Genomic DNA, 14620 nt, shown 5'->3' with positions numbered 1-14620 from the left:
ACTTGCTGATAACAATGGTAATCACATTGGTGTTGATGTTAACACAGTCATATCTTTTGCTTCAGTTGATGCTGAGTCAATAGGGATTGATCTTATAAAATGGGAGACAGATTACAGCTTGGATTGAGTACACAGATGCAGCAAAGTTGACTCAGGTTTGGGCTAGTGACTCTCAGATTAGGCCTTCAAGTCCTATTCTTGTGGCTCGGGTTGACCTTTTTCAGCATTTCAAGGAGTATATGCATGTTGGTTTCTCTGCTTCTAACGGGCAAGGATCAGCAGCTCACATTGTTCATCATTGGAGATTTCTCACTTTTAGGTCTCTCCCTACTGTTACCCCTATGGATACAATTGAAGAAGGGGATTGTTTTTTGTGCTATCCAAATTTTTCAAGAAAGAATGACAAGCCTAGTAATCTTCATGAAAGAAGAGCAAAGATTGGAGACATAGCCTTGGGGTTGGGTGGTTTAGCCGCATTTGTCCTCTCTATAATTGGAGTTCTTGTCATAATCGTTTTCTTGGTGGTGTGGAGAAAGAGGAGTATTAGCAGAAGTAAAGAAGGCAGAACCTGTAGATTGAATAGAGTGCCATCAAGGTTGTCAATTTCGGAGAGAAAGTCAGCTACAATGGGGTTTAATCGAAACAGAATTGTCGGTAAAGGGGCTTCAGCTACGGTCTATAAAGGAGAAAGGGTCTCTGACCTCAGGTGGATCGGTGGCTATCAAGAAGTTTGATCGCGCAGGGATTGACTGTACTCGCAATCCTTTTCTCACTGAGTTTGCAACAATGGTTGGCTGCTTAAGGCACAAGAATTTGGTTCAGCTTCAAGGATGGTGCTGTGAAGGATCAGAATGAGTCCTGGTCTATAACTATAAGTACTTACCCAATGGTAGCCTGGACAAAGTTCTTCACAAGAACACCAGTTCTGCAGTTTTCCTCTCCTGGAAGCAAAGGTTGAATATAGTTCTCGGAGTTGCGTCTGCTCTTTCATATCTGCATGAAGAATGTGAGAGACAGATAATTCATAGGGACGTGAAGACTTGAAATATAATGCTTAATGCAGAATTCAATACCAAGCTAGGATATTTTGGTTTGGCAGAAGTCTATGAACATAGTTCTATGACCAGGGAAGCTACAATACCAGCTGGGACAATGGGATATCTTGCTCCTGAATATGTTTATTCTGGTGTTCCATCACAGAAAACGGATGTTTACAGCTTCGGTGTAGTGGTGCTAGAGGTAGCTACAGGGAAAAGGCCTGTCGATGATGCTGGTACGGTGCTTGTTGATTGGGTATGGAGCTACTGGGAGAAATGGAAACTGATTGAGGCAGTTGATCCAAAGTTGAAAGGGACGTTTAATGCAGTGGAGATGCAGAGGATGCTTATGGTGGGACTTTCTTGCTAGCACCCAAATCATGAGAAGAGGCCAACTGTTACAGAGGCTGAAAGGATTAAGAGAGGGAAACTTCTTCTTAGGCTTGCTCCCATAGAGATTCTCCATGGTTGTGGGGGTTGCTTCTTTAACACATGAACGTCGGACTTCTTTCCCCGTTCTAATATATATTAATGGGACAATTCTCCGAAGATCGAGTCAAATCGACTGCTTCACATGGCACGGATTAGAGGGACCACAACCCCCCTCTTCTAATCTGAGGTTTAAGCAGTCCAGCATTCACGGCCTTTCTTCCTCAATCACAGCCTTCTTGTCTCCTTCCCTAAAGAGGGAACTTAGCGCCCCATTGATGCTTTCGTCATCCCTCGCGGTTTTCCGCCCGCAGCTCTAAGCATCTAAGGCAAGCTGGCTTCCAAGTCTTGTCGACTCCCGGCAACGACACTCAGTTATCCCAGGTCATTTTGACCTACTCTTCCCCGCCTACTTCCTTTCATTTTCAAGGTATGAAGGTCCTAAGAAGTAAGGAGGCGCCTAATCAGTTAGGTAGAAGTTTCTGTGATCACCTATGATCTATCTGGTTGTTCTTTGGTTCTCTCTCCTGCCCCGCCATTTCAATTAAGGAAATAGAGTCAGGGGCAGCCCTTAGAGCCGGTCTATGCAGGACTTCATGTTCTGTGAATGGTTTGGAGCTCGAAATTTCAGGTTTGTCGGGCCTGCATTGCCTGTTGACCAGTCTGACTATGCGCAGATGGCTGATTTGTGTCGCCGAACCGTTAGCACCATATGGCGTTACCATGAGAGCTGTGTTGTAGGTAAAGTGGTTGATCGTGATTACTGTGTCATTGGTATTGGTTTAGTTCGAGTTGTCGATGGCTCAACACCTCTAGTGCAAACACAAGCATGAGTAGCCTGATGGCGAGCGGAACTAAGGGAACGTCCACCGGACACCTCAATCACAAGAGGCATAACGAACGGCATAATGGGCACCTCCACAAGCCGGTTATCGAAAGTCCGTGGAAACTGGTCAATAAACCATTCTTTTTTAGCCTTGTCGGATAAGTCGGCTTCTCTCTGGTCGACTAGTATTAGGTACCTCCAACTCTCAAAGTCAAGCCGTTCTCGTCAATGCCAGTAATTGGCCCAGGGTCTGCTCCTCGATGTTTGAATTTCCGTTTTTGAAGCTGGAAAAAGAGTTGATTAACCTTCCGCGGTGTCGGAGCTCTCGATCGAACGGTCTACACTAAGGTTCCCTGATGAGGGCTAGCACAACGAAAGACAACCATGAGGCTCTGGGAGATAGTCTACGATCTAGTATCCCTTGTCCGCGGGAGATAGCTATGCATTTTTCTCTTAATTCACTTTTCCTTCGTCTTTCAGGCCTTTTCCTAGCCACTAAAACTGTGTAAAGTAGGAAAGCCAATCCCGTCCCTCCGTGCCTCAATCCACTCAGGCGGAACCGTCGCATTCTCTCTTAGCCTAGGCTTGAAGCGCTCCTGCCCTATAGGGAGTGGAAGTCAGAAATCCTATCCATTACAGCTCTCAGCCTAGGATAGTCTCAACTAGAGGGCTGACAGGGAAGGGAGTTCGAAAGCTGGTAAGGGGACAAAGGCAGAGAAGGAGATATGGGACTTTGACGGGTTTGAAGGAATTAGCTAACTATTACAATAAGATATCTTGCTATTCTCCGATCAACCGCTGGAGGAATCTAAGTTTACATCGTCCTCAACCCATCACTGAGTCAGAAGCAGTTCGCATGTACATGAACAACCTTCGACCGGACATGGCGGTATATCTACAAGGTGTATGGCCCATAACTTTTGAAGAGCTTGCTTCCAAAGCCACAGATATTTAGAACTATCTTAGTCACATCGCCCGACGATCTAAGTTCGTTGATAAAGTGACTGATAAAGAAGAATAGAACTCCTGAGAAGACACAGACAAAAGAAGCCTGTGTGGTGGAACCTAGAACTTCAGGTGCTACCTCAGATGGGAACATGAGACCAAGAAAAACTTCTAGCCTCACCCCCCCTATCGCTTACCGTTAACTGCTACTGCTGCTCCCGTTGATGCTATTAAGAGATAACTGGCACAGATTGATTCCTTCTCAGATCCATTCATTCAACCTTCGCCACGACATTAATGGCTTAGCTCTTCGCGCTTCCCGCAGGCTTTTCTTTTTAGAGAGAGAGTCAGGGGGGCGGTACGGAAGATTGGTCCGCTCCGCGAAGCTCAGCTTTGCTTGCGTTCTTCACCGGCGCTCGCCGGATGTATCACTCATCCCGCTCCTAAGGTAAGGCTTTAGGGAATGAATCGTATATGTTGGTTGAGAATTGCTCGGGAATTCATTGATAGTGACTTTGCCAGGTTCTAGGGGGGCTACTCTTCTTTTTTGTCGATCGAGCCGCTCTCCCTCATTCCACTCGTCCAGCCCTCTTCACGAACTTGTACAATCGATGCCACAAAAATAGCCAACTCTATTATCAAAGAAATAAGGAAACGGGCGACGATTTGGCACCAGATATCCGGAGGTGTGGAAAGAGCAGCTGTGAGAAGCGGAAAAACCATCAAAAAACGACGATTGTTCGTGGAGGTTTCCACAGAAAGACCCCTTGGTTCTGGCAAACGGATCACAATTACAGGTACCTGGGAGCATACCGATGGAATGAACGAAATACGAACAGTTAACATAATATGGTCATAGATCTTAGGTTGTAACTTGATCATGAGCGAATTTGTTGATGTTTCACCCACGAAGTATGGAAAGTGCCAAACATTGGGAACGACCCGGGGAGGAGTTAGGAACAGGAACAAGGAGAAGCGAGAACCACTTAAATGGAGGAATCGATTGTATTTAGTCCTTTGTTCCCCATAGCTACAGGGGATCAAAAAGCACCAAATTTGATAACTTATTAAAGGAAAGACGAAGTAAGAGCATGCTATTGAAGACGTTGCAACATATGTCGGGAAGGCTTCCGTTGATTGTGTACAAACAAAATACGAGTCCAAAGGCAGGGTAAGAAAGGGTTTAGCTAATGGAGAAATTAACTCTTCCGGGAACCAGTAACGCGTAAACCATGTCAAACCAAGACCGATCAATATCCGAACGGAACGGATTCGAACTTCTCCTAGAATAGTTTCCGGTGCGAAATGAAATTCATAGGATATATATTTATAAGTAATTCAAAGGAGAAATATAAAGATTTGATAGGGTTCGATTCATTTTAGTAATAAACAAAAAGAAATAGGATTGATTATGTATCAAAATTTCATCACTACATCGAAGGCTTTTTTGTAAATATATTGATAAGATAGCTTGGTACCCAAACTGTATCAATGATTGTGATCCTCATTATGTACATAATTCGTGTTAGGATCTACCAAAGATCTTTTTTGGGTATAGGGCATATAACAAAAGAGTTTCCATTTCTATCGGTCAAAAAAGAAAAACAGAAAAAGCAGACAGGAACAGTTTGATTCTCTAAGCAAGCGGGTTTTGGGTTAATGTTTCAGCACCCTAATTCTCTTGTTGGCTCTGATACCATGAAAAAAAATAGAGAAAAAGACCTTCAAGAAAGTAAAGAAAGAAAACCATTTTCAAGAGACAAACTCCAGTGAACCACTTTCCTCCTCTCTTCTTTTCTTCATTCCACCCCCTTCAAAAAAAAAAGAAGATAACGCTCTAGTCTTATTGAAGACTTTCAACGCTCATGCTATTTGAAAGAGCTTTCAACATGGAGTGGAGACTCCATAACGTACACAAATAGTAACTGATCTATGAATATCATCCTAATTCAGGTCTTGTTCCGCACGTAAATGGATAACTCAAACCCTTACCTTGACCAGTTTGTAGTGGAAAACCTCGATGACATAATCGTTTATAGTCACTCATTGGAGGGAACCCTGAGTACAGTGTTCCGGGTGTAGCAGGAAAAGAAGCTGTACGTGAAACGGTGCTCAGACGAAAGTGCTCTTTCTTGGCCATTGGATCAGCAAGGGTGTGATTCAGATGGATCAAGAGAAGATCAGGTCCGTTGTGGACTGGGAAGTGCCGAAGAAGAAGAGAGCAGGCAGCAGTGGTGAAGCCGGATGCTCGAAGCCATTTTAGATATGCCAAGACAGCTCAAGAGGAGTAGAAAGTTGCCACAACCGTCAAGGGGTTTGCTTTATAGGAAGCCAAAAAACGTGAGCCTTTTTACAAACTTCTTAAAGTCAAGGGGGAGAGCGCCAGGACGGCGTCAAGGAGAACGTCGAGACGCTATCAGTTTGGAGCGCGAGGCTAGCAGAGCTTGCTGCAAAGGAGATAAGAAAAGGCTCAGCGGAGGAAATCCGGTAACTGTTATGAATGTGGAGGAGTGGGGCATTTTGCTCGTTACTGTCCCAATGTTCAGACGGACGAATGCTGCTGGGGGAGTGCAGAATAGACCAGCTGAAGATGGAAGAGTGAACGTTGTGGAGCCTAGAGCCCGGGAAGCTCTAAAGGTAAGTTCAAGTCGGAAACATAGCGGGGGTTCTGAAGCTTAGAAGAGGAGAAAGTTTCGCTGTCGTTAGATTGTGTGGCAACGTGAGCCAACGTCAGCAGAAAGGAGGAGGAGACGGAAGGCTGTATTCCGAATCTATGTCGGAATCGGCCAGTGCAAAGATGATCATTGATGCTGGGAGTTCGGATAAGATAGCGCGTCCACGGAGATGGTGGATCAGTTGGGGCTTCAGCCCTTTTTAGTAAGGGCCTCATCCAGAGCCCTATCGAATCAGACCAAAAAGGGCATGAGCAGTGGCCCCTATGTTGAGTAAGGGGTGAGAAGATGCCCCTGCTGCTAAGTTGGAGCAGGGGAAGTTAAAGCAGGACGTCTGGTGTGACGTCGTCCCTATGGGCGTATTACATATCAAACTCGTATTACCATGGTAATACGAGTAGGGTCTTACCCGCGTAGGGAGAACACCGGTTGACTTTTTAACGGCAAAGGCGGTTATTGCCATCAGAAGACTTTGGTTAGCTAAGGAGAAAACGTGTTGGCATACCATTTCTGGACGTGGTGGAAGAGTCCATAGAATGCTATGCCTTGATAGCAAAGCCAACTAGCAGAGCCGATGCGAGGATCGGTGGGATGCCGTAGCTTTAAGAGAGAGGGGCGGCAGAATAGAAGTCTCACTACTAGCTTTCTTTTAGTCTTAAGCAGGCAGCGGCGGTAAGGAATGAATGTTCTACTCTACTATAAGCCATTTCATTAAGGCAGCACTTGCTTAATCTTTTTCTAGCTTGATTTCGTTTGGAAAGGTCAGCTGAAAGACGGTATATATCAACATTCAAGCCTCTTCCTTTGTGGCTGGCCCCAGTGCTTAACGTCAGGTTGCCCCCACATATGAAAAGTCAGCCTGCCGTCTTAGCTCATCAACTCGCCTTAACGCACCCTCACTATATAGGTCCGGACTTGCATATGGTATCACTTGCCTAACAGCTGCCAAAAGCGGAAGCTTCAATGTTGACGGGCTTATTGTCTCCTTTCTAAAGGGAAAAGAAGAGAGGTCTCACTCCTCGGGCAGTCGCCAACCGTTGCGCCTTCCCTTCCGCTTATACCATTTCTTTGTTGAATGCTTCGCTTTGCTCTTTGGCGCGCTACTTCCGCTAGCAACCAGCTTCGGATTCTCCTTAAGGCACCGTGTTGAGTAGGGATTTGAATAGAAAAATGAGATTTTGGGGCCAAGCTGAGCTTATAAACATATGCGGCACAGTTAAATAAAGAAGAGCATTCAACTCCTGTCTTTTTCGTGGATCATAGAGGCGGATTTACCGTGGGAGGGATTCCCAAAGGTTCTTATGACCTTGCCTGGGAGTAGTGCGCTTAGCGTGGGACCTCTTTACGACGAAGGTAGGAAATCGATCGGAGGCTAAGGAGCGGATCAATTCCTTTTTCCGGTCGTTTCGAGCCTTCAGTTTTTCGAATTGCTAAACAACAGCGGATGAGGCCGACGACTACATGAGGGGGAAGGAAGAAATTCATCCTACTTTTCGTTTTAAAAAGCGGGCGCTTAGGGCGTGAAAACCTATAATCTTCGCCCATCAAATTAGACCGGCCACTGACCTATCGGACGCTTTTCAGACAGAAGTCCTCATTTTGATGTTTAGAGGTCGTTCTGCAAGGTACCGAAGTCATTTGATCGGGGAGAAAGCACACACGATCCATATATAGATAAATAGTACCAGTGGAGTCGGACGGTGCTAGTGCTCTCACTTACGGAAAAGGGGGCTCCCGCATCAGAAAGAAGAGCGGCACCTCAACCAGCCACAACCGCATTAGCAGTTCGCGTGGAATCAGACTAACCCGAGGTCAAGGAAGACTGAGGTGACCAAATCGAGGACGATGAGCTATTCAATTCAGACGAGGAATTTGACACAGGTTCGGCAAGGACGGGGCTTTCATCCCAAAGAAGAAGAGCTAGAGGCGAGTAAGCCTACGAACGACCACCGCTTATCCAATTAATTGCCAATTGCGGCAGTAGACTCGAACCGATCGTTTGGAGTGAAGGCCAATATGGACAAAAGGCTTTAAGGCAAAAATACCAAGTCCATCATCTCCAGTAATGACAATATCATCGACATAAACAACCAATGCGATCATCCCTCGGTCACTATGTTTAACAAAGACCGAATGGTCTACTTGACTTCGGTAGAAGCCGAGTGAAGTTAGGGCTGTAGTCAATTTTTCGAACTGGGCCCGAGAAGATTGCATTTGACCATAGATAGCCTTCCGTAATCTTCATACTTTCCGTGACTCTCTCTGAGCAACAAAGCCGGGAGGTTGCCCCTTCCTACCCCGACGCCATCTTCAGTGAGGTTTGAGGGAGGAAGGCTTTCTTCACATCCAATTAGTGCAAGGGCCAGTTCCGGTTGGCTGCAAGAGATAAGAGAACTCGAACCGAGGTGAGTTTAGCTACCGGAGAGAAAGTCTCAGCATAATCGTTACCTGGGATTTGAGTGTAGCTTTTGGCCACTAGACAAGCTTTCAGCCTCTCAATTGTCCCATCAGGAAAGTACTTAATGGTAAAGACCCACCGACAACCAACAGCTTTCTTGCCCGCAGGTAAATCAGTCAATGTCCATGTGTGGTTGACACGCATAGCTGCCATCTCGTCCTCCCCACCAGCTCCCTTAGCTACTCATCTTGTTTACCCTGCTTCTTGGCCAGCTTCACATATGTCATTACCTGGGTCAGAATTCTCAGCTCACTCTGAAAGAAGGAATGAAAGAGCAGCTCCTGTGGCATCAGACTCAAAGAGAGTTGCATCAACGGTTCCCTGAAAAATGGATCTTCTTGCACAGGTACCGGTGTCAGAGCCTAGTGAAGCAGACGTACTTGAGACTCATGATTGGACAGGAAGGCAGAAGAGAGTATAGAAGTGGGGGAGGACAGCTGATCTGCGACATCCAAAGACTTTTGATCGGGTAATTCCCCAACCCCGGATCTCATAAGAGAAAAGCCCAATAGTGAAGATCCTTAGACCAATGGTTCCATTCTTCTTTGTGGCTGCTGACCTCCCTTGCTCTTGTTTTCATTCAATATCCTCGGACTGAGTCACTCTCCGCTATGCCTTGCAAAAAGCATGAAAACTTCTCCTTTCTTTGTTTAGTGCCTGGGTGGTTAATCAACAGATCCCTGCTTGACTTTTTGTTCAATGCTAGGATTCTCAGTCAGTCGAGATGATCTTTTTCTTTCATTATACGAACCAGATAATCATCCTTTTTTTTCTTTACTCGAATTTGACTCTTCGCCAGCTCAATTCCAAGCAGTATCGGCAAGCCAGCCGGGATGACATTTGCTTTCATAAGTCATTTTTTCCGACCTCCGATCAGAGGTTGAGGTGAAAAGAGGGAATTCATGGAGCGGCTCGGGGGAAGTGGTATCCGCGAAACCTAGCTGACGAGTGACGAGCAAATTGGGCAGGACCATACCATTCGAAGACAGACTGATTATTGTATTGCTTATCATTATCATATAAAATAAGAAAAACATCATCCATCATCGATTCTCCCTCTGATGAACCTACAGCTGCCTTTTTGTTTTGAAGCAAGAAGATCTCAATAAGAGAGCTTTGGGAAGCATCTTCGTATGCGGCATGCGGAACACTGACTTTCATCGAGATTCTTATTTGTAGCCGGGGTACACTAGAAGAAAGACCGGAAGCTTCAGTGGGCAGCTCAAGGGGAAGGTGCTCTCTTTCAGCCAACCCCGCCCGTAGACCTTCCTCAACCACCCCTGGTCGGGGAGCAACCGGGGCCGTCCGAAATAGCCGAACCAGCTCCTCCAATTCCTTATCAACAACCGCGGTGGGCTCCAGAGGCGCTGGACTATCAAAATGGATGGGATCCCGAAAATCAAAAAAGGATCTGGGATTACGAAAATGAAATAGCTGATCTCATCCGCGAATTTAGCAAAGAGGAGGGGATTAGGCGACCGGCTCCTGAAAAGGTGGATCAGATCGTTTCAATATTAAAAGATCGGGTTGGGGGGAATCAACAAATCCGGGATCTTTTTAAAGATCTAAAAGAAAAACGAAGGGAAAGTGTTTACTACCAAATGAGTAAAGAGATTTATAAACCACTTTTAAAAAAGCACTGAAGCTTTTCTTAAGAGAGGTGAGGTGCGGACCGAGGTTAACCACATTAGGAGCGCTTGGCATGGAGCTTGAACTAACTTACTAGCTTACTGATACTCGTAAATCCTTAGACACTAAAAAAACGGAAAACTATCGGTTGTAGTCTTCTTGACATATCAAGTCAAGAAAGCGAGGCTCCTAGCAATGATAGGAGGAAAGGGGAGCTCCTTTCAAAATGAAAGGTCTTCTCTTTCTTTAGGAGTGGTGCCATTGAGGAGTCATCCTAACATAATAGACTCTCTCCTAAGTAGGAGGCGGGGACTTGAAGAGTTCTCCGAGAGTGAAAGCTATGAATGTAGAGATCAGATCCCGGGGTGTATTCTTAGAAAGACTTTCCATTGAAAAGATTGTAGCAAAGCAACTAGTAGAATAAGAATCCGCGCGACCTTCTCAGAAAGAAGTCAGCTAGTTCAGTCAGTGTAGGAGACTTGACGAGCGTCGCATCTTTCGCGTTCTTGGTTCATGGAGTCGAAAGGAAGATCTGGTTTAGGAGAATCCCTAATAAGCCCTGGTTCTAAGTCCGGGGAGAAAGAGAGAGAGATCCTAGTCACACGGGAATTCACTAACAAGGGGTAAGGAAAAACCTGAACTCGATCAACTTGGATCCGACTCCTTTCTCTTCGAATCCGTGCTCGGATCTCATTCTATCTTTCTTCTTTCGAAGAGGACATGCGCCTAAGAAACTCTTGACCTGGAAGGACGTAATCCATCTAGGAGAGAAAGATTGTCCTAATGAGGGCCTTTTTGATCTCATCCGTATGTAGAGGATCTCCTACCCCGAATAGAATTCTTTGACGAGTTCCCCTTCATCTAGTCTTCTTTTTTAGACTAAGCTAGTCAATCACCTACTAGGAAGAGTCAGAGAAATGGATTTCAAAAAGTCAGCGAGTGGACTCGAATTCGCAATCAGAGAGTAGGTTATTCAGAAAGAATTCCCAACAAGCAGAAAGGAGGAGGAAGAAGCGAAATGCCTAGTGATTCCGATTGAGACATCGAACTTTCCCTCCCTATTGGAGAAGTACCAAAGAGAGAAAAAAGACCGGGGATTGGATGATCTTATGAAGAGAGTTCTCTTCTTTCATTCATTATTGGACGTAGTGAAGCTCGACTGAAAAGGAGAGGGTGCAAAGGGGAAAGGGGTAGCAGCTCTACTGAGAGCTTACTGGTCTGAGTCTGGGGCTACGCTTTCTGACTTTAGGGCGAGTGTCTCATTTCTCACTCCTCTCTTCGGTCCAAAGAACTTCTTTGTCTACTGAAAACATTTCCTATACCTAATGATCGAGCATCTTCGTGACGCGTAGCCCTCTTTTCAGTCCTCCCTGCAACCTTTTTGATGGGGAATTTTCCAACTTTTAACTAGAGCTACTGTTGGTTCAGTCGAGCCTCACTTCTTCTCCTTTCAGTCTTCGAAAGAGAAAAGCGAGAGGACCTTTTCGAAATGCTGAAAGTTCACTTCACCCAAGTCGAGCCAACTTCGTACCTGTGGAAGGATCGCTCAGAACAACCGGCTTCTTCGCGCATCTCTAGCCAAAGACCGGCATTCAGGACTTGAAACCTTCACTTCAGCGGTTGCGTGCCCGAAGGTACCTTTCTTTCCTTCGCCTTCGATTGGCTTTGTGTCATGTGTCAAGCCGACTTTCTTATTATCCTAGCTTAGCTGGAAAGATCATTCTCTATCTCGTTCCATGGATGATCGTTTGGGCAAGAAATGCTCGGAAGTTCTCATCTTGATTCTATATAGAACTATCTAGAATGACGGAATCATTTCACTGAGAATTCTCGTATAGAACGAAGTTCTCTTTTTATGAACTTTTGAAAGACAGGAAATCCCCAGTCTTCCCTTTTTCCTTCCGGCCCAGCCACATACCAGGAGCTTAGCGAGGAGATTGGTCTAACATGGCTAGTTGCTTGTACTTGAATCGAGATTCAGTTTTTGAAAAAGAGAAGATCGAAAGTGAATGTTTTCTTAGCAGAGGGAATCACTCTCTCCCTAATAGCAGGGAAGGGGATAAAGAAAACAGAGGTAAAACAAAACAGGGACCAAATCTTAAACAAAGAGAAAGATCTTCCCCTAAGCTATCGAATAAGCAAATCCATTCCCATATAATACTAATGTCTAACCTAACTATGCCGGATAGTCCACGCATATAAAAATCAGATAAGATTCCGAGGTGGAAAAAGAATTCTCGACGGAAGAAAATCTAGGTTTCGGGGAAGATAGAAAGATGAGACTTGCGGAAGAGGCCCGCTTCTTTAGGAGCGAAGGACTAAAACTAGCTGGCTTGAAACCCTTAGCACTCCCCTAGGGAAGGAATCTAGAATGCCAGTGCTTAGGACTGTGGCTTACCTTGGGCCTCCAATTGGCTTTGGCTAGAATGAAACTGAAACTCCAACTTCTCAAACCCCAAGGAAGGCAGGAGGTTGCGGAGTAATGGAAGACAGAAGGATTGGAACTTGATTAGATGGGATTGCTTCCTTGAGCACTCCAACAGACTCAGGGATGAAAAAAAAAGAAAAGGGATGCGCTTATCGATGGCTTTTTTCTGGCCTGGCCTGGTAAGGCGCTAGAAAGCAATTGGATAGACTGACCTCTTGACTGCATTTACAAGGGCTTATCTTAGTACTGGTCTGCAACCGCATCATTACCTCGCTCGCAGGCGCAAGAACAGGCCTGAAAAAGATTAGGATAGCACTTAGAGCGCTTAAGACTAGATCGAAGAAACTGGACTCAAACTTCCAAGATAACTCCCAATCGATGAAATGAAAGTTGAAATTACAATAAGAATGACTGCTTGCCTATAACCTGCAAGCTTGCCGGATTGCCTAAGAGTGCAGGGTATTCTATTGGCTTGATCACTTTCTAAAGATCCTCAAGAAAACAGGCTTTCTAGCTATCATTTGATTCTCGCCTAGAGAGATCTAACTTCTTCCCCGCAGCTGTATCGAATGGAAGTAGGACTTTCCTGAAACTAGTTTGATCACAGGCTTGCCCCTTCATTTGCATTTGAAATAGTGCTTCCTTCTAATGGTGTCACTGGCCACAAACTCGCGGGAATGACTTAAGGAGATTACCCTAGCACTCAAACTATAACGGGTACTCCAAGTTCCTTACCTTAGGACTGCGGCTTACAGAAAGGAAGATTATATAGGCGGGGTTGGGGATTTCTTTAGTGCCTAATGGCGGTAACCCATATTCCAAGAGTACTTCCCTGGCTTGCTTGCTTATCTTCTTGGAAAAAGGACTGCGTGGGGGGGACTCACTCGGCTGGACCGTACACCTATGTAACTGGCTTAAGATAGGAACGGAGTTACTAGCCGGCTAAGAAAAGGCCAGGCGCAAGGAACTACTGCTCCAAAAGCAACTCTAACTTATGGCCTACCTGAGAAGAGAACTAGCCTGCCCCAGCTCTTGATCTTTGCCTTGGCTTGGAAAAGACTGCAGACTTGGGAGATACTAGAGCTTTTGGTACTCACACTCTGGTATGGCCAACTGGTCGGGCTGGCAGGCTACTTCCAACGACATGTAAGGCGCCAGCAACTCAAACCCCATGTAAAGATATCCATATGTTAGCTAGAGCCCTACCAGAGAAAGATCAAAATTGACTGGGTGGTAAACCAAATACCGTTACACCTACCCTTGCCCGTCGCTTGCTTGGTGGAACTTGATTGAATGAACTGGATTACAGGGAGGGCTCAATCGCTGGAAGGAAAGTCTCACGGGATGTAACAGAAGTCCCACGGGATAGAGGGCAACTCATACTGTAATTGGATAAACTGACCACTTCAACTATATGTATAGCCCTTAGTACTATAAAGAAAAGCATTCTTCGAAACTCGTATGGAAATGACTACAAAAACTCGGATGGATATCGAATGGAAGCACGACTAACACTGGCTTTAAGAAAGACGAAGACTGGCTTTCCTGGCTTGCGTAAGAGAACTGCTTTCTGGCAGGGAACTCTCTAAAAGAGAAGCTCGCCTGGAAATCTCGTATGGGCCACCGGTAACTGGAAATGGTTTGCAGGTAGCAGGACTGATTTTGAGGATTGTATGGAAGCACTTTTAGATATCGACTGGCTGGCTTTCAAATTCCTGCTTTAAATTGAAATAAAAGACTCCTCCAATCCGGGGCGCAGCGGGAGACAACTAAAAACACTTCTACTTGGTGAAGGACTTAGACTTCTCATGGGGCTATCTACTCCAACTGGATGGCCAATGGCTGGAAATGGGTAGGAGGGAACTTCAACTAAAACCCCAGTCAGGCAACTTTTCATGTATGAAATAGGCTTAAAAAAAGAAAAAAAGAGAGTCCTATTGAGCCACCCACCCTTAGCTTGTTTGGTTTTGACCCTTACCTTACGTTCGGTACACTCGTTAGGAAGCGAAGGGCTATAAAAAGCACTGCTTTCCAACTCACTAGCTTTAAAGTCAGGCTCTCCTAATAGCTCGTATTCACCTCTTCCCTCGGCTGGAACTGCCACTCAAACTAGATCGCTGACAGAAGGAAGGTAACTAGAAAGGCTAAAAACTGGAATGGTAAGAGAGTCAACTCCAATTATAACTCAAACTGGAT

General features: G+C 45.4%; 1 protein-coding gene across 1 annotated transcript; it reads right to left on the bottom strand.

Annotated features, from left to right (window-relative positions):
* Positions 1-3771: 3771 nt before the first annotated feature.
* On the bottom strand, positions 3772-4575 carry mttB (Sec-independent protein translocase; the record flags this gene model as incomplete). Its single annotated transcript has 1 exon — positions 3772-4575. A coding segment is annotated over one exon (804 nt), but the record flags the coding sequence as incomplete, so codon positions are not given.
* Between the last annotated feature and the right edge of the window lie 10045 nt (positions 4576-14620).

The sequence above is a fragment of the mitochondrial genome of Carica papaya (genome assembly GCF_054855325.1).
Source record: "Carica papaya mitochondrion, complete genome".
NCBI classification, from domain to species: Eukaryota; Viridiplantae; Streptophyta; class Magnoliopsida; order Brassicales; family Caricaceae; genus Carica; species Carica papaya.
Note: the sequence above shows the minus strand (reverse complement) of the source record. Positions and strands in the feature narration are given on the sequence as shown.